Source organism: Chlorocebus sabaeus, chromosome 14 (genome assembly GCF_047675955.1).
Source record: "Chlorocebus sabaeus isolate Y175 chromosome 14, mChlSab1.0.hap1, whole genome shotgun sequence".
Classification (NCBI taxonomy): Eukaryota; Metazoa; Chordata; class Mammalia; order Primates; family Cercopithecidae; genus Chlorocebus; species Chlorocebus sabaeus.
Window position 1 is genome coordinate 31,634,819 of NC_132917.1, and position 20,339 is coordinate 31,655,157.

At 36.4% G+C, this 20,339-nt stretch overlaps 1 protein-coding gene across 4 annotated transcripts in view; it reads right to left on the reverse strand.

The window, feature by feature from the left end:
* Positions 1-20,339, reverse strand: part of MEMO1 (mediator of cell motility 1) — a 150,568-nt gene that overhangs the window by 48,582 nt on the left and 81,647 nt on the right. For all 4 annotated transcript variants that reach the window (XM_038006755.2, XM_038006754.2, XM_007971026.3 and 1 more), the window contains 3 exons: positions 17,915-17,983; positions 5,989-6,101; positions 3,243-3,354 (listed from right to left, as the gene is read on the reverse strand). In XM_038006755.2, coding sequence (XP_037862683.1) covers positions 3,243-3,354; positions 5,989-6,101; positions 17,915-17,981 — 292 coding nt within the window. In that variant the 5' untranslated portion in view covers positions 17,982-17,983. The remainder of the gene's footprint in view (positions 1-3,242; positions 3,355-5,988; positions 6,102-17,914; positions 17,984-20,339) is intronic.

A 20,339-nucleotide genomic window follows, 5' to 3' on the forward strand; every position in this document is an offset into this window, starting at 1 on the left:
TTAAAAAAAAAAAAAAAATACATTGAGGTGATTTGTTATGCTGCAATACGTAACTAAGACATTACTTGGGAGACAGAAGCAAGAAGCTCGCTTGAGGCCAGGAGTTCAAGATCAGCCTGAGGAATAACGTAAGACCCGTCTCTAAAAAAATGTTTTTAAAATTAGCCAGATATGGTAGTACGTACCTGTAGGGCCACTACTCTGAAAGCTGAGGTAGGAAGATCCCTTGAGCCCAGGAGTTCAAGGCTACAGTGAGTTATAATTGTGCCACTGCACTCCAGCCTGGGTGACAGAATGAGGCCCTGCCTCTTTAAAAAAAAAAAAAAAAGAGGCCAAGCACAGTGGCTCAAGCCTGTAATCCCATTGCTTTGGGAGGCCAAGGTGGGAAGACTACTTGAGACCAGGAGGCAGAGGCTGCAGTGAGCCATGATCATGCCACTGCACTCCAGCCTGGGCAACAGAGCTGAGAATCTTTCCCCCCCACATCCCCCCTCCAAAAAAAGATGAACCACACTCAAGGAGCCTCATTCACATCCTAACTTGATGGAGATCATAAGATAATAAATTTTGAGCCTAGGGTCACAGCAAATAAGATTTCTGAACGTCCTGAGAAGCCTGGGTGTATATGACATGTTAGAGAGACACGAATTGTCCACCAGAGGAAGAACTGTAGTAGACCATCAGCAAAGACAGCTGTCAACAGTTTCTCTTATTCCTGTACACACATGCTACTCCTCCCATCAACAGGAGCAATATATTGCTCTTTTCCTCAAATCTTGGCTGACACAGTGATCTTATTTGCTTTGAAAAACACAATTCACTGGAAATGTGCTATGTAGTTTCCAGCCTAGGACATAATAGGCCTAGAAACTTCTGGTTTTACTCTCTTGATCCAAAAAAAGAAGAAGAAAAAAGGAAGTCTAAGCTATTCTTCTAGAGAGTAGCCCCCGCCCCCCCAAAAAAAAAAGCCCTACTTGATGAACAAACAGGTCAGCTGGAGAAGAAATGAGGGGTCTCAACAGAGAGCTAGCACTAAGGCCCAAGACATATGAGTGACACTATCTGAGATACTGTAGCCCCATTTGAGCCACCTCAGTCAGTGTCTTGTGGACCAGAGCAAGGTGTTCCCTGCCCCAATTCCTGACCCCCAAATTTTAGGCAATAAACAGCTGTGATTTTAAGTCACAGTTTAAATCTGTTAGTTAGTAAAAGATAACTGATATAGGTAATTTTAAGTAAGAGTTTTGTTACTTAGTAATAAATAACTGACATAGGTAATGAGTCCAACTAACGCTACAAAGAAAAGAAGGGTCAATAATAGGGATCCTAATGTTATGTGGCAGTAGTTTATTTGATACTATTTAAAAGGGGGAATTATAAGTAGGAACTTGGTTTGCTGGGTTTAAGTTTCTATTTTCCTAAATGTTTCACAATGTACATGTTTTACTTTTAAAATAACAATAAAAATGTTATCTTGTTATAACCTCCTTGAGGATATTGTTGTCAGTTTATCGGTCCTTTGTTTTTTGGGTTTGTTTGTTTGAGACAGGGTCTCACTCTGTCACCTAGGCTGGAGTGCAGTGCCATAATCTCGGCTCACTGCACTCTCAACCAGCCAGGCTCAAGCAATCATCCCACCCCAGCCTCCCAAGTAGCTGGGACAACAAGTACCCGACATTACACATGGCTAATTTTTCTATTTTTAGTAGAGACAAGAGTTTTGCCACATTGCCCAGGCTGGTCTTGAACTTCTGGGCTCAAGTTATCTGCCCACCTCAGCCTCCCAAAGTGCTGCTGGAATTACAGACATGTGCCACTGCACCCGAAGTATTAGTATTTATTAAGTCTAAATTATATTTTCTCATGACAAAATATGCAAACATCTCAGTGAATAAAAATATTCAATTATCTTTTCCAGTTGAAGAAGAGAAAGTTCTGATTACAACAATTTAAGAAATAATACATATGGTTTCACATTTCTGAAGAATTAGAATGTATTAAAAACCCTAAAATTATATTGCTTATAATGTAGTATCACACTGATTTTTGAAAATTCTTCAGATTTATATAATTCCTCACGGTTATCATTGTGAGCAGAAGCAGACAAAAGACTGAGAAAAGTAAATAATACTTTGAATACAGAGTAAGAGTGGAAACAATCCAAAAAGACTGCAACAATGAACTAAACAAGAAAAACTAAACAGCAATAATTGAGAAGACATACATATTTAGAATAATTGAGAAGACATACAAAAAGAAATCACACAAAAGTCTGAGAACAGAAAATAATCCATCTGAATATTATGAAAAGGCCTTGGGCTTTGGTTGATCACAAGTACATTAGCCAACAGTAAGCCACATCAACATAAAAAATATAATGTTAACTTAGACTTTATTAGTACATTTAATTAATATTTACTGAGAGCCTACAGAGCATCATGTACTTTAGTAAGAAAATATAATGAACAAATCCAGAAGGAATCATCTTACTATACTTAGAACTGCCAAACTAAATATGAAATATTAAGTCCATATATAGGAAATGGTTTTAAAAATTAGAGAAACCTACAAAAGAGAAGACATCCTAATCCAAATGTTTCACTAAAAGGAGAAAATCCTTGAAATAATTATTTTTTATTTTATCAAAATACATTAATAACTACTATGTGCTGGACACTGTGCTAGGTGGTAGGGTATACAGTAGAGAACAAAACAGATATTGACCCTGTCCTCGTTCAGCTCACAGTACAGTGAGTACCCCCCATCACAGGAAGACCTTTAGCAGGTACCACCTAACAGTCTGTCAAGCATACCATAAAAGAGATTCATGTACCTTGCACAAGGTTGAAATAAATGACCTCCAAAATTAAATACAAGCCTAAAATTTTACGATTAATTATAGCATTGTACCAGAAAAGAACGGAATTATTATTTTGAGATAAAGAAATGTCGAATGAATAAAATACAAGCAAAGCAAGATATATACATACCCACATACACTCACATACCCATGGTTTTTTTAATACTTCCACCTAATAAAACAATCATGTCAATTCACATGTTCAGTCTTCGCAGGAAAACTACTCAAAACCAACAATCCACCTTAAGACACTCCTGTCTCAATTTTTTATCTCATTTATTAATCTCTTTACCCTGATAATTATTGGGATTTACTAGTTTTAAATTACCAAAGAAATTAATGTCTATGATTTCCTGGGGATTTCTTATATCAATCAATATACCTTTCCATGGCTTTAGCTGTATAAGGCAAATGCATTTCAATACTGTGTTCATCTTCATCTGTCTGCAGAGACATGCGTTCAAACATTCCTGTCTTCCATAGTTCTCCGTAAACTAAAGAGATTTCAAAATACAGTAAAACAAATATATTAATGCATATCCTTATCCAGTGAGATTCCACCCAGTAACACAAAACTACATGCTTTGGCAAGAGACAGAAACACCATATAATACTCGCATTTTTATTAAAACAAAACAATAGAAAGAAAGGAAAGAAAGGAGGGAGAGTAAGGAGAAAGAGAAAAAAACAGAACTAGTTTTTATGTAACAGGTAAAACAGTAATACATGTAAAGACTTACTCATCATTTGCATATGTTACATAGTTAAATAAAAAATGATCATTTAAACTCTTCATCAGTTCCTTTCATTATTTCTAAAATCACCTTTGGGTCTAGGCTTTTCCTTGGCTTTAATCAGTACATGCTAGCAAGAACATAATTAGAATTCCTACTGAAATATGGAAAAACCATTGGTCTATTTAACTCATGAGGTCAAAAGCATAGTTTCTGAGTTTTTTTAATAAAACGTGTGGTATTATTTCACACCTCAGGTTTCTGCCATACCAAGAAGAGAAAATTCTCACTAATGCTATTTTCCTGAAAATTCAAAATTAAGCTTGTAAGATAGATCAAAATATAAATTTGCCACAATACCATCCCAACTTAAAAAGACTAGTAATTCAGGCCCTTCTGATGAACTATACTTAAAACTGAATATTGTAGAACAAGAAAAAGATAAAAGTTAATGTGTAAAAAATATATATAATAATATTTTTAGCATAGAATAGAACAAATCCTCAAATGGGTTTACCTATACCAAAGACAGAAAGAAATGGTTGTATGACCTCTTTTCTTGAAAAAATTCTCCATTTCTTCACTGGCAAGCTATCCAAAATTAAAATTTTCTGAATGCCCCAAAAAGGTTTTAAAAGTAAAATGTGTTCCCTAAAACATCTCAGGAAGTAAGGTTAGAAATAGTCGTTTCATTAATAAGATGCACTAAAAAATTGCTAATATTCTATGATACCTAAAGCCCCAAATTATGAAAACTTATGCCAAAAATAAGAAAAAAGAATTTTTTCTTGCAAATGGACTCTTTTATTATTTTATTTATTTTCATATTAATTTATTTAATTTTGGAGACAGGGCTTCACTCTGTCACCCAGGCCATGCTGGAGTATAGCAACATGATTTCAGCTCACTGCAACCTCTACCTCCTGAGCTCAAGCCATCCTCCTACCTCACTGCCCCACGCCCTCTCCCAACCAGGTGGCCGAGACTACAGCCACGTGCCACCACGCCCAGCAGATTTTTGTATTTTTTTGTACAGACGGGGTTTTGCTACATTGCCCAGACTGGTCTCAAACTCCTGAGCTCAAGCAGTCTGCCCATCTCAGCCTCCCAAAGTGCTGGGATTTCAGACATGAACCACCACACTAGGCTTCGACTCTTTTATTCTATACAAGAAATTTTTGCAAAATATTTTGAAACAATAGCACCCCTAACATGCTTAAAAACATAATTTGAGGCCAGGTACAGTGGCTCACACCTATAAACCCAGCACTTCGGGAAGCCAAGACAGGAGAATTGCTTGAGACCAGGAGTTCAAGATCAGCCTGGGCAACATAGCAAGACCCTACCTCTACAAAAAAAATTTTTTAATAAATTGGGTGTGGTGATGTGTGCCTGTAGTTCTAGCTACTTGGGAGGCTGAGGTAGGAGGATCACTTGAGCCCAGGAGTTTGAGGCTGCAGTGAACTATAATCATGCCACTGCACTCCAGCCTGGGCAACAGAGTGAGATCCCATCTCTAAAATCAAAAATAAATATATATATGGGTCAGTGTGTGTGTGTGTACATATATATACGTGTGTGTGCGTGCATGTGTGTGAACAATTTGACCAACTGAAAGGATATATACCCAGATTATGAAGGTGGTTACTTCTGGGAAGGTAAATTGGGTTCAGGATGAGTGAGAAACTGAGTAAATTATGTATGTTAAGTACATCAGTTAATTTCTTATACTACTCTTTATACTGTTCTGTATTTTTTAAATTACTCCTCCCCCCCAAAAAAATACCTTTATAAAATCAAAAGGTTTTTACTTTATACATCTATTGTGTAAGAACAACTAAATAAAAATGTGACTCTGGACTCCTATGGAAAAATATAAATCAATCTTAACTGTAGGCATGTTTAAAAATAAAATATATTTATCATTTATATAGCACGTTTCTTTCAGAGTTTCATAAAGGCTCATTTTTTCCCATAAAAATCATTTACAAGAAAATAAAGATATTATCAGCATCATCTATTTACAGTGAGAAAGTGGCATTTCGTAGAAGTAGATTAACACACCCAGAATCTTTCATGAAATTGGTATGGGTACTAATTTTTTGTCTCCTGGTACACTGAGTACATGGCATTTTTCTGAATATTAATGTAACCACTACAATCTGCACACTGGCGGATCTGACAGATTTCTGTAGCTAGCTGAAAAACACTAGTTGCCTTTTAGGGATATGGAAGAGTTTCTTTTTTTGCTGTTTTATGCAGATTAGTTATAACAAATTTTATTTTAAATATTGAGATATTACTTGTGATGCTCACATTTATAAGTTTTTAAATTAACTTCCAAGTCCTATTAAAAGAACATTAGCTATTTGAAAGGTATTTCTATATACTTACTCTTTTGGTCAATACGAAGGTCATACAGTGGTGTCCTATATATATCCACACTGGAAAGTGCACATCGAGAGAGGGGCACATGATGAGAAGGCCCAAGGATGAAAATTCTCCGGCTAGGAGATACACAACAAAAAACACGGAACAATTGCACTTCTACACAAACCTTATTAAATAAAAGAGAAAAAAGCAATTCTTACAAACCACTTGTTTTCCTTCTTAATTACCAACTGTTAATGGCTGAACTGTGTTCCCCTCCAAAATTCACATGTTGAAGAACCAATCCCCAGTAGCACAGACTGTAATGCTATTTAGAGATAAGGTCTTCAAAGAGGCGATTAAGTTCAAATGAGGCCATTAGGGTGGGGACCTAATCCAATAAGTCTGGTGTCCTTATAGGAAAAAGAGACATCAGAAGTATGCCTGCACAGAGATATGATCATGTCAGAAGGGGCAACAAGAGGGCGGCCATCTATAACAGGCCAAGGAGAAAGGCCTCAGGAGAAACCAACCCTGACAAACTTGATATTGAACTTCAAGCTTCCAGAATTGTTAAAAAATAAATTTGTGTTGTTTAAACCACCCAATCTGTGGTATTTTATTATGACAGCCCTAGCAAACTAATACACCTAATAATGACTTGCTCCTCAGTTAAGTTCAATTCCTTATTTCTGTCTTTGTTAGATGGCCTTTAAAAGAATCATATTCAGTACTTGGAAATACCAGCTATTAATTAATACAGTAAACCAAACCACTAAGACATAAAATAATCTCTGTATGCACAATGACAAGGATACAACAGGTTTTCAGAAGCTGTATTTTATTAACTGGATTTTACACATTTAAGCTATTAAAATTTCAAAATTCTAACACATTCTAAAATAAACTTCTAAGATCCACCATGATTTTAATAAAAATACATAATAGCATAAAATTCTAAATACCTATACAAAATACCCACTATAAAAAGGCACTCTGATAAAGCTATTTCCATATTTCCTCCATGGTAGGGTGAAAAAGGCATCTTGTTGAAAAGAATTCTATACAACAAGCTTTCTCTACTCCCATTCAAGTAGAAGTCATTCTCAAAAACAAAGAAACTAGATTACGTGTTATTTGCACTGTAGTCTAAAGAAAAGAACTGAGCTAAAGTGTAGCTTAAATCTGTACAATCTCTTTATCTTGACATCAAGAGTAATGTTAATTTCCTCTCATTAAGTCAAATATCCAAACCTGCCCTACAATCTGAATTCCAAAGCTATCAATCTTCTCTGTTCTCCAATGTTCACATGAACCAACCTTCCCACATCACATACAAAACTTCCAGACTCATAAAGTCAAAACTATTTGAAGAAAATATATGATATGCTATGTAGCTAGAAAAGTATTACTGATTGCTCAATTAATGAACAAAAGCTGAGAGATGAGCTAGTTCTTTTGTATCAAAAATTTGCAGGCCAGGGAAAGTGTGCTTTAGCAATATATTTATTCTCATAAAATTCTATTACAGCTAAGAAAATTAACCAATTATTGGTTATATATTACTTCATATATTGCAGGGAGGGAGGGAGGAGATAAAGTTGTGCATACTAAGTCATTCTGCTATGAAAAAAAAAAACAAAGTAAGTTGTGGATAAGTGATTCTCAGTTTAGAGTCCCAGAACCTCCTTAAGACAGCACACACAGCAAACATTCATCCACAGGCCATTTCTGGTCAGAAGCAGATTATCCTTTTCTTTAACTTTTACTTTAAGTTCAAGGGTACCTGTATGGGTTTGTAATACAGGTAAATTACATGTTGCCACGGTTTGGTGTACAGATTATTTGGACACCCAGGTAATAAACCTAGTATTCCATAAGTAGTTTTTTTATCCTCATCCTTCTCCCACCTTCTAGCCTCAAGTAGGTCTCAGTGTCTGTTGTTCCCTTCTTTATGTCCGTATGTTCTCAATATTTAGCTCCTACTTGAGAGAACACACAGTATTTGATTTTCTGTTCCTGTGGGAGTTTGCTTAGGATAATGGTGTCTAGCTCCATGTTGCTGCAAAGGATATGATCTCATTCTTTTACAGAGCTGTGTAATATTACATAGTGGACATATGTACCACATTTTCTTTATCTAGTCTACCACTGATGGGCATTTATGTTGATTCCACGTCTTTACTATTGAGAACAGTGCTGCAATGAACACACGTGTGCATGTGTCTTTATGGCAGAACAATTTACATTCCTTCAGGTACATATTCAATAATGGGACTGCTGGGTCCAGAGTTACTTCTGGTTTAAGTTCTTTGAGAAATCGCCACACTGTTTTCCACAATGACTAAACGAATTTACACTACTACCAACAATGTATAAACATTTCTTTTCCTCCACAACCTTGCCAGCATCTGTTAATTTTTGACTTATCAATAATAGCCACTCTGACTATTATCAGGCGGTATCTCATTGTGGTTTTGATTTGTATCTCTCTAGTGATTACTGATTATGAGAATTTTTTTGTATGCTTGTTGGCCACGTATGTATCTTCTTTTGAAAAGAGTCTGTTCATGTCCTTTGCCCTCTTTTTAACTAGACTGCTTTTTGCTCATTAATTTAAGTTCCTTATAGAAGACAGAATCTTTCTTTCTACCTCTCTTCCTTCATTATGTTATTAGCACTGCTAATCCTCACTTCTTGTCACCACCTCTATCATCAATTCAAGAACCATTTCAAAAAAAAAAGTCAAATCTATAGATTTCTAAATGAAGAAAACTAAAAGATAGCACTCTGGTCACCTATCTTAACAGCACATAAATAAATAATATGACACTTTTTTTTAAATTAAAGGCTAATATGGGCTATAGACAATGGTAATTCAGAAATGTTTAGGTAACCTGACTAGGGCCAGGTAGTACATGAACCAAGAATCAAATAATGAGAAAGGGCATTTTTCTGATTGAGAAATATATGAAAAGGCAGACAGAAAGAATATTTAACATCAGAGCACTCGTGGAAAATCTAAAACACAAAATATGAAGTGATTTTTAAAATAATCTATATTCAAGGCATACATAAATTTCCTAAGTGTAATAAGGTTCTAACAATAGCCAAAAGATACACTGCTCCAGAAATAAACAACAGAGGTCTGCCAGAAACCTAATTAACTCTTCTGATACCTGACTACTTTCCTTGTTTGCCTTTTTGTCTGCCCCAATCTAGATGAAGGAAAAAGAGCCCCACCAATCTCAATTAACCAACTGTGTACTCTACAGATTCTTTCTGATTTGGTAGAAAACTCGCCAATAGCCAAGTGAAGTTCCATATTTGATTAAAAGAAGTAATAAGAAAAAAAATGTTTAAGTCCCCTCAATATAAAACCCTTAAAAGCAATATATCCAAAAACAAAACCAGAAAAAGCTAAATGTCATTGAAAGGAAAGTAAAATGGGGCATTTAAACTTGTAGTAATCTCAAAATGGGTCTCTTTGTTAGCTAAATGCTAACAAAAGAAAATGAATAGTGTACATTGAAGTTCATGCATTTTCTTTGTTAGAATGCTAGATCCATAAACACCAAGGTCACAGGAATATTTTGAAGAGAAATAAATAAAAGAGGCATTAGAAGCAATGCCACTTTCTCTCCCGTTATTTGACTGCAAGGTGCTTTGTCTTTAAAGGTGTAACTTTTCAATATTAGCACATCATCATTGTTGATACACAGGTTAAAAAAAAAGCCTTTAATATGAAAAAATGGGGGGGAGGGGCAAGATCAGTAGGCATTCTCTTAGAAATAAATGCACTTCATATATAATAGCTATAATAAAGAGTTCACATTTGTGGAGTTGCAACGATGAATGTAGTCTGTGCACCCAATGTATAAGCCGCCTGAGTGTGTACCCTCATGACTGTTTATTCAGCTACTTAGTCCAAATAATGGAACATAAGTAATTTTGTAAAGGTGTTTCACAGGAAGTGAAGACATTTTAACCAAAGAAAAAAATGTCATTTGGCCCCAAAAAGCATATCTTTTTGCTCTCTTTTTCTGTCCTGCAAGGCTTTCTGAAAAATACGTATCAAAATCAAGTTACTACTACCTAAGTACATCCTGAATTCTGAGATTTTAGAGTTTTAATAATAGTCAACTACCAATATGGAAAAGAACTAAAATGTATCATTTTTTAAATTCCTTAAACAGTCAAAGTCATTTTCTGGAAACATAGATCATATCACTTCCCTTGCTTAAAGCCTTTCATGGCATTTCATGGTCACAGGATAAAATCTAGAATCCTTGAAATGGGCTCTGCACTCTCAAATGCACTAGCAAATTAGCTATTACTCTTGCTCACCTTGGTCATAATATTTTATGCATACTGGTCTTCCTGCAGTTCCTTGATAACACCAACAACTTTGCCTACTTCAAACTTTTTAAACCCATGCTTTTGTTCCCCTTTGCTTGGCTAGCCTGGCTTAAAAAATGTGTTCCTCGGTCGGGTGCGGTGGCTCACGCCTGAAATCCCAACACTTTGGGAGGCCGAGGCAGGTGGATCACGAGGTCAGGAGATCGAGACAATCCTGGCTAACACGGTGAAACCCCATCTCTACTAAAAATACAAAAAATTAGCCAGGCATGGTCCCAGCTACTCAGGAGGCTGAGGCAGGAGAATCGTTTGAACCCAGGAGGTGGAGGTTACAGTGAGCCGAGATTGCACCACTGCACTCCAGCCTGGGCGACAGAGCAAGACTCCGTCTCAAAATAAATAAATAAATAAATAAATAAATAAATAAATAAATAATCTGTTCCTCAGAGATACCTTCCCCAATACCTTTCCCACAATTTAAATCAAGTCATCCTCCTAAGGTCTATAACAATAGTTCTCAAACTGTGAACTCTGGATTCCTGGTATTCCTCAAGACCCTATGCAGCAGTCCATAAAATTAAAACTATTTTCATAAGAATGCAAGGAAGTTATTTACTTTTTTCATCTGCAATTACGGTGCAAAGGTGAAGGGAGCATAAAACCACTGGCCCATTAGAACAAAGATCAAAGTAGTATAATCAATATGTACTAGTAGTCCTATTTTTTAACCTTACTCACAGTAAGTTTAAAAGGGAGGGAGTTCCTAATTTCATTAAATCTTGACTCTTGAGTAGGTATATTTTTAATATTCTATGACAAAATGCATTCAATCTGTGGTGATAAAACATTTCTGCTGCATATGGAAGTATGTCTCAGGAAAAAGCAGTTGTGTAGTTGTGAGTTGTAAGCCGAACCAGACATTTTCCTCATGGAACAAAATTTTTACTTCAAAAGATGACTGTAGATAAATTATGGCTATTCCAGTTTAGGTAGCTGGCAGAAGATTTCTCCAAAGCGAATGGAAGTCAGGCATGGTGGTTCATGCCTGTAATGTCAGCACTTTGGGAGGCTGAGGTGAGAGGATAGCTTGAGGCCAGGAGTTCAAGACCAGCCTGAGCAACATAGTGAGACCACATCTCTACAAAAACAATTTTTGAAAAAACAGCCGGGCATGCTGGCACAGGTCTGCAGTCCTAGCTACTCAGAAGGCTGGAACAGGAGGATCACTTGAGCCTGGGAATTCAAGGCTGCGTGAGCTTTGATGATGCCACTGACTCCAGTCTGGGTAACAAAGCAAGATCCTGTCTCAAAAGCGGGGGAAAAAAAACCCCAAAATCTAGTACTTTAAAGAAAATAATATATTTGTTGTCAATGATGAAATTGAGGTTTTCAAGTGAAAATCAGACTTTAATAAAACTTTTGTCACTGTAACCTTGATAGCCTCCAAAGAATTAATGATTCTGTCTGATAAAATACATGGTGACATTAAGAAATGTGATTTTTTGCCAGGCACAGTGGCTCATGCATGTAATCCCAGCAATTTGGGAGGCCAAGGCAGGTGGATCACCTGAGGTCAGCAGTTTGAGACCAGCCTGGCCAACATGGTGAAACCCTGTCTCTATTAAAAATACAAAAATTAGCAGGGCATGGTGGTGCATGCCTGTAATCCCAGCTACTCGGGAGGCTGAGGCAGGAGAATCCCTTGAACCCAGGAGGTGGAGGTTGCAGTGAGCTGAGACTGTGCCACTGCACTCCAGCTGGGCGACAAGAGTGAAACTCTGTCTCCAAAAAAAAAAAAAAAGAAAGAAAAACAAACAAAACAAAACAAACAAAAAGAAATGTGATTTTTTAGTATCATATAATGAAATACCAGCATTGAAAATATCTGCATAACACAATAAAAATTTTCCCAACGTTCCACACGTTACAAAATGATGCAAGGGTAAAAGATCCATTCGAACTGTAAAATAGACAATGAATTTATAAAAAGTACAAAAATTCAGCCAGGCACGGTGGCTCACATCTGTAATCCCAGCACTTTGGGAGGCCGAGGCAAGTGGATCACATGGTCAAGAGATCGAGCCATCCTGGCCAACATGGTGAAACCTTAAAAATTCAAAAATTTCCATCCTGGTTAACACGGTGAAACCCCGTCTCTACTAAAAAAATACAAAAAACTAGCCGGGCAAGGTGGCGGGTGCCTGTAGTCCCAGCTACTCGGGAGGCTGAGGCAGGAGAATGGCGTGAACCCGCGAGGGGGAGCTTGCAGTGAGCTGAGATCCGGCTACTGCACTCCAGCCTGGGCGACAGAGCGAGACTCCATCTCAAAAAAAAAAAAAAAAAAAAAAAAAAAATCTAAAATTAGCTGGGCATGGTGGCGCGCGACTGTAGTCCCAGCTACTTGGGAGACTGAGGCAGGAGAATCACTTGAATCCAGGAGGTAGAGGTTGCAGTGAGCCGAGATAGTGCCACTGCACTCCAGCCTGGTGACAAGAGCGAGACTTCGCTCAAAAAAAAAGAAAAAAAAAGGACAAAAATTCACTGATAGGAACTTTAGATTTCGCATTATAACTAACCTTTAAGAAACTACCATTTGTTGAGTTTTGGTGTAGTATTAAAGAAAAACATCCACAATTATCTGAAAAGGTAATTACACTACTCCTCTTCCTTTTCTAACTACGTATCTGTGTGAGGTTAGATTTTCTTCATATACCTCAACCAAAACAAATGATGACAACAGGATGAATGCATAACCAGATATGAGAACATAGTTATCTTCTTCTATTAAGCCAAACATTAAAAGGAGATTTAATAACTAGTAAAAATATGACATTTTTACATTTTGTAAAAAAAAAAAAAAAAAGTTAAAGCAATGCCACTTTTCCCACTATCTTCTATTAGAAAATGTACTTCTCATTTTTAAAAATGTTTTTATTAACCTCTAATTTGTTTACTTTTAAAATAATTTTTTAAGTATCTCATTTTAATTTTGAATGCATTCAACAAAGGTAGATGTGGTCTACATTTGGTGTCCTTAATAAATTAGAAGTATACAGGGTTCCTGAAACCAAGAAGTTTGAGAACCACTGTATTTCACTTTCAGCTTTTAAATTTTTAGTTTTTAATAAGATATCTATATTCATTATCATATGCTTAATATCTATCTCACCTACCAATTTATCAGCACAGAGCTAAAACCATGTCTGTTTTATTAATTGCTGTGTCTCTAGCACTACCACAATATCTGGATCATAGCAGTCACTTAATAAACTTTTAAAATAAATATGCTTTAATTTATTCATCCATTTCTCTTGGAAAGCAACATCTGAAAACCTTTGCTACTAATTCTTCATGAAATAGGGAAGTTTGTTTGTAAACAATCTTCGTTATCACCTCAAAACCTGCTTCTCACACTCCCCATTAAGTTATCAGCCCTACTAGTTACTGTGAAAAGAAAAATCTTGGCCAGGCGCAGTGGCTCATGCCTGTAATCTCAACACTTTGGGAGGCCAAGGCAGGCAGATCACTTGTGGTCACGTGTTCGAGACCAGCCTAGCCAACATGGTAAAACCTTATCTCTACTAAAAATAAAAAAATTATCCAGGCCTGCCTGGTGGCATATGCTTGTAATTCCAGCTACTTGGGAGCCTGAGGCAGGAGAATCACTTGAACTCAGGAGGTGGAGGTTGCAGTGAGCCAAGATTGCACCACTGCACTCCAGCCTGCGTGACAAAGAGAGACTCCAACTCAGAAAAAAAAAAAGAAGAAGAAAAAGAACGAAAAATGTTATTAGGCCCTGATCAGTCATATTATAAATCAAAGAACGATTCCGTCAGTTTAAGAATCATTAATCCCCTCAACTTGTAATCATTTTTGCACAAATGCTTTTAAATTTTATATTTTTCACCATTAAAATAATATATCTATTACTCATATAAGAAAACATATGCAAACTATTAGCATCCATTACAATAATTTATTTAACCTCATATAGTACATTCTTTTTTCCCAATTTTGCACAATTTTATACCCTGCTTTTTTTATTTAGTCAATGCACCATCAGAAACTTAACTCTTTAAAAAAACAATGCTGCTGTAGAAAACTTAACATATTTAACTTTTTTCATTTTGGGACTTATTAGGATAGAGCTTCCGAACGTGAATTTCTAAGCCAGTAATTATATACATTTTTATGACTCTTAATATATATTATCAAATTGCTTTCCTAAAGCGTTAACCTGATATAGTCCATTGAAATGCATTTTTTTAAATAAAAAACTAATTTTGCCATAATCTAGCCAGTTCTGGATTATAGGAATTATACAACTGTATTGTTCCTTTTTTTTTTTTTTTTTTTTTTGAGGTGGAGTCTCGCTCTGTCACCCAGGCTGGAGTACAGTGGCGCGATCTCGGCTCACTGCAAGCTCCGCCTCCTGGGTTCACGCCATCTCCTGCCTCAGCCTCCAGAGTAGCTGGGACTACAGGTGCCCACCACCATGCCCAGCTAATTTTTTGTCTTTTTTAGTAGAGACGGGGTTTCACCGTGTTAGCCAGGATGGTCTCGATCTCCTGACCTCGTGATCCGCCCACCTCGGCCTCCCAAAGAGCTGGGATTACAGGCTTGAGCCACCGCGCCCGGCTGTATTGTTCTTCAAACTATTCATTTAAATTGGCACTTCACTACTGTTTTTATTTCTATTTTTTTAGAAAAATAAAACATATTTCCATTTTTATTAACTACATTTACTTCTTGTAATTTCAGTTCATATTCTTATTATGATGAGTTAGCCTCTAAGTACTAAGAATTTTATGATTTTTTGATATTATCCTTTGTCATTTTTTTTGCAAGTATTTTTCCCATACTGTTCATCACTTCCACTGGTTACATTATGACTTGAGTTATTTTTTCATGTAATTTAATTACAATTTATCATGTTTTATACTCTTCTCAACAATGTCTCATAAACATTAAGACATATGGTGTTCCAAATTAGCTGTGGCTTGAAATGCCTCTCCAGATATGTTAATACCCTTACCTAACTAGTATTTACTTTGATGGATGGTGTTAGCAGAGGTTCTAAGACAATTTCTTTTTCCAAGCTGCTAGTCAGCATTCTAACATCAATTTTGGAATAACTGCTACCTGTTATTTGTAATGCCTTTTAAAATCATATTTGTATCCCCTACCCACTTTTAAATTCTGGAAAGTGACATAGTATCATTTACATTTTCAAAAGATGATCCTGGCTGAAAAATAGAATGCAAATGGATTAATGTGGAAGTTAAGAACAGAAAGTGGTAGTATAGAATTTAACCTTTCTCATAAGGATGTTCTTTCTCTACTTTCTCAAAGCACTCCAAAGACATTATAATTCCCAGAGAGTGCCTCTTTCAAGAGAAATCAACTGTGACTGTCAATTATTAATTTTACACTTAGACCTTAAAATTTATTCATTCAGAATTCAATTATTATATATTAATTACAAAAAATAATTTGATCGGGCTGGGCACAGTGGCTCATGCCTGTAATCCCAGCACTTCGGGAGGCCGAGGCCTGACTGCAGATCACCTGCAGTCAGGAGTTCGAAACCAGACTGGCCAATGTGGCGAAAGCCTGTCTCCACCACAAATACAAAAAATTAACTCAGTACGGTGGCGTGCACCTGTAGTCCCAGCTACCTGGGAGGATGAGGCAGGAGAACTGACTGAACCTGGGGGCAGAAGTTGCAGTGAGCCAAGAATCCACCACTGCACTCCAGCGTGGGTGACAGAACCGGACTGTCTCAAAAATAATTAATTAAAATAAAATAATTGGATCACATCAGCCATCATTTGCCTCTCTTTCTACTCATCTTCTTTATCTTCCTCTTCTTAGTCCTTGGCACTCTTCCATTTTTCCTCTTTCCTTTTGCCTTCTTTCTCACTTTCCATTAACTTATTTAACACATACTTCCCACTTCTACGAACATAAACTCTATACCCCTCTACAAATTCCTAAATCCTAATTTAACCACTAGCACATGAGTTTTATCAACAAAACTTTTGCCAAATAGAGGAAGTTTCAAAAAGAAAAGGCTGTTATATAAACTAACTTTTATTATAGCTGGTTTACAGGCCCAAGTCAAATGAAAGAAGCTTATAAAAAATCCTCTTTTTTTTTTGAAATGGAGTCTTGCTCTGTTGCCAAGCTGGAGTGTGGTGGCACGATCTCAGCTCATTGCAACCTCCCCCTCCCGGATTCAAGCAATTCCCCTGCCTCAGCCTCCCAAGTAGCTGGGACTACAGCCATGTGCCACCATGCCCAGCTAATTTTTTTTTTTTTTTTTTTTTTTTTTTTTTTTTTTTTTTTTTTTTTTTTTTGTATTTTAGTAGAGACAGGGTTTCACTATATTGGCCAGGCTGGTCTCGAACTCTTGACCTCAGGTAATCTGCCCGCCTTAGCCTCCCAAAGTGCTGGGATTACAGGTGTGAGCCACCAGGCCTGGACTAAAAAATCATTTCAATTTAACTTCTATTTGCTCTTATTCATGAAATTACTTAAGATTATATATTAAACATGTATCAGGGAATAATTGTGAACAATGCTCCTCAAAACATCATAAATGAGACAGGGCTAGCCAAAACCTCACCAATTTATAAATATCATTGCTTTCTTTTTACTAAAAGCTTGCCAAAAGTAATTTTCAATGATTATAATAAAATGTACAGACAATGCTACATAAAAATTTGAAAGAACAGCTTTTTTGTTTAAAAACTTTGAATGAACTGCTCAAAGGCAAGTGGGCTGTGCATGATTTTCTTTATTAAATCATGGCTGCTATGAGCTATTTCTTTTGAACAACTATACTACATCTCTACTAATTCAGACCTAACAATCAGTATTTGACAGAACTATGATGATCACTTTACCTATTCACATAGCTTGTACATCTGGCAAACTAGGGCCGGATATTGGTTCATAGCTAGTAAATTAACTGTGTAAATAAAATGAGTGACTATTTCCAGCAAAACCTCTTGAAAGTTCACAAGTTTCTTACAGAGTAGTATACTATTAAAGGAGTCTCAAGTTTCCAGGAAGTTTTTTTTTTTTTAAGCTAATTTCAGAGCTGTCATTGAATTATTAAGAGTTAATATGCCTCAAACATCATATTAAATTCACTGTCAGATTCTAAAATATTTCAAATACCTTATCCCGTCAATGACAAATTATCCTTTCAGTAACCACAATTTTAACAAGTACAATAAAGAATTTTAAATTACGAAATGATTAAAACAGATCAGAGGGCTTTGCATTTTTCTTAAGAATGCTCATCTCTGGGTTTTCAAAGAAATATTTAAAAACAAAATATTTAACCTTCATAACTAAACATTTTACATGCCAAAGGGAAGGTAAAAAGCAGATGTTCAAACAACAACAAAAAAGTATTGAAGTTTTCAGTAACCTATATAAAGTATAGTAAAATTCATCAAAAGTCAAATCCCCTCATGAAATTGAGCACATAATAACAGTAAGTATAAAAAGCAAATTACTTCTATCACAAAGCAATCAATTCTCAAGCTTCTCCAACTTAAAACAAAACTACATTACTTACGTAATAGACGGATCCACTTGTTTATAAGCATGGGCGGCACAAGACCCACAGTACGTATATCCTGCATGGCTACAAAACAAAATATTTTTAAACTTAATCATCAGATTCAAAATCAATATATTCTAGAAAGAAAAACCTTTGAAATAAATACAGTAACTATGGTAAACACAACAGAATTGAAAGCCTACGTTAAATAACAATGTTAATGATGCGACTTCTAGAAGAAATTAGGAAACACATGATCTATATTGTGTTCTAATTCTAAACTTTAAAAATACTTTGTAATTTTTTTTTTTTTTTTTGGTCTGAAAGACAAATTTACAGGCGTTCAAGGTTTACTTGAAGTTACTATGTAACACGATTATTGAGGTTGGTTTTTGGTTTTTTTTTTTTTTTTGAGACAGAGTCTCACTTCGTCACCCAGGCTGCATGCAGTGGTGCAATCATGGCTCACTGCAGCCTCAACCTCCCAGGCTCAAGCAGTCCTCCTGCCTCAGCTTCCTGAGTAGCTGAGATCATAGGCACATGCCACTATATCTGGCTCATTTGTTATTTTTAACAGACCTGAGTTCAATCTTGCCGAGGCTGGTCTTGAACTCCTGGGGTCAAGTGATCCTCCTGCCTTGGCCTCCCAAAGTACTGCCATTACAGACATAAGCCACCACACCTGACCTATAATTGAGTTTTTTTATACTCCTCTTCAGTAGCATTAGCAGACTATTAACAGAAAAATGATAAACCAACAGGAAGTCAAGTCAGACCAAAACAAATATCCTACAACTATTATAACAACTCACTTCCTTCTGTGTCTTTAGAGATAAGATAAAGACATTATTCTTATTTTCTCTCCATACTATTCTTCCCTTTCATCCTCTGGTCTCCGAATTCAGTCAATTCTCTTATCACCTACAGAATGACTGTTTCCTGGTTTCAAAAGGCATATGAAAAAATAAAGATATATCCACACAATGGAATACTCTTCAGCAATAAAAAGAAGTGAACTACTGACACTCAAAATAATTATACTTTTTTTAAGGGGGTAAAAATAAATATGCTGAATGGAAGAAAGTCAAACAAAAATAGTTTATTCTGTATGATTCCATTTAAATAAAATTCTAGAAAATAGCAGGCATGGTGGCGCATGCCTGTAGTCCCAGCTACTCAAGACGCTGAGGCAGGAAGATTGCTTAAGCCAAGTTCCATATTATAGCGAGCTATGATCGCACCCACACTCCAGCCTGGATGACAGAGTGAGATACCATCTCTTAAAAAAATATATATATATATATTCTAGAAAGGGGAAGAGGGGGAAAAAGAGGTACAGAAAAGAAGAATTATAAGGGAACACAAGAAAACTTTTGAGGGTGATGAATATGTTCATTTTCTTGATTGTGATAGTTTTACCCTCATACATAGGTCAAACATCAAATTGTGTGCTTTAAATGTACACACTTGGATGCCAGTCATATCACAAGGTTCTTTTTCAAAAATGGTCCTAATCTGAACTAGCTTAAGATACGAATGGAGAAAATGAGACTCACAGCAGTCTACCACAGCAATACAAGATAGTAGTGGTGTTTAATTGGGAACTCAATAATATGGAACATACACTAAGCTCACTGAAATCAGTGAAGGCCTTAATTAATGGTAGTCACTCCAGCCCTATACCTCAAATTGTGTGCTTTAAATGTACACACTTGGATGCCAGTCATATCACAAGGTTCTTTTTCAAAAATGGTCCTAATCTGAACTAGCTTAAGATACGAATGGAGAAAATGAGACTCACAGCAGTCTACCACAGCAATACAAGATAGTAGTGGTGTTTAATTGGGAACTCAATAATATGGAACATACACTAAGCTCACTGAAATCAGTGAAGGCCTTAATTAATGGTAGTCACTCCAGCCCTATACCTCTGGTAAAGGAGCCTATAAAGTTGCCTCAAAACAGCAATATTCTCACAACCCAGTTCTGATCTTAGCCAGAAGGAAATTTAGTAGTCCTCTGGCTCAGCACACTCAGTTTTGATGTCACCCTGTGCTAATTTTGATACTAGAGCCTAACCAGGAGACCTACTTTATTCTGTTACAACTCCAATCTCTGAGTGCCTGAGACCTTACTACTCACTGCTTCAGATTCCTAACACCTAGTTCTTGATCTTAACTGGTTCTCTTACGAATTTAGAAGTATGCCATCTTGCCTGTTCCATGTGGACCTTAAAACCACCTGATCCATCTGGATCTGCCCGGCTCTATCTCAAACCTTAGCGACATCTCAGATTTTCAACACTGCCTTGAAATTTTGCTCTCAGTTGTCACTCATATACCATCCCTTCACTTCCTAATCCTTACAGCTTAAACTGCTCCTTCCACCTTAGATCTGCTTTTCAGACTAGTTCCTCTTTGTCATTCTTAAATTTAAAGGC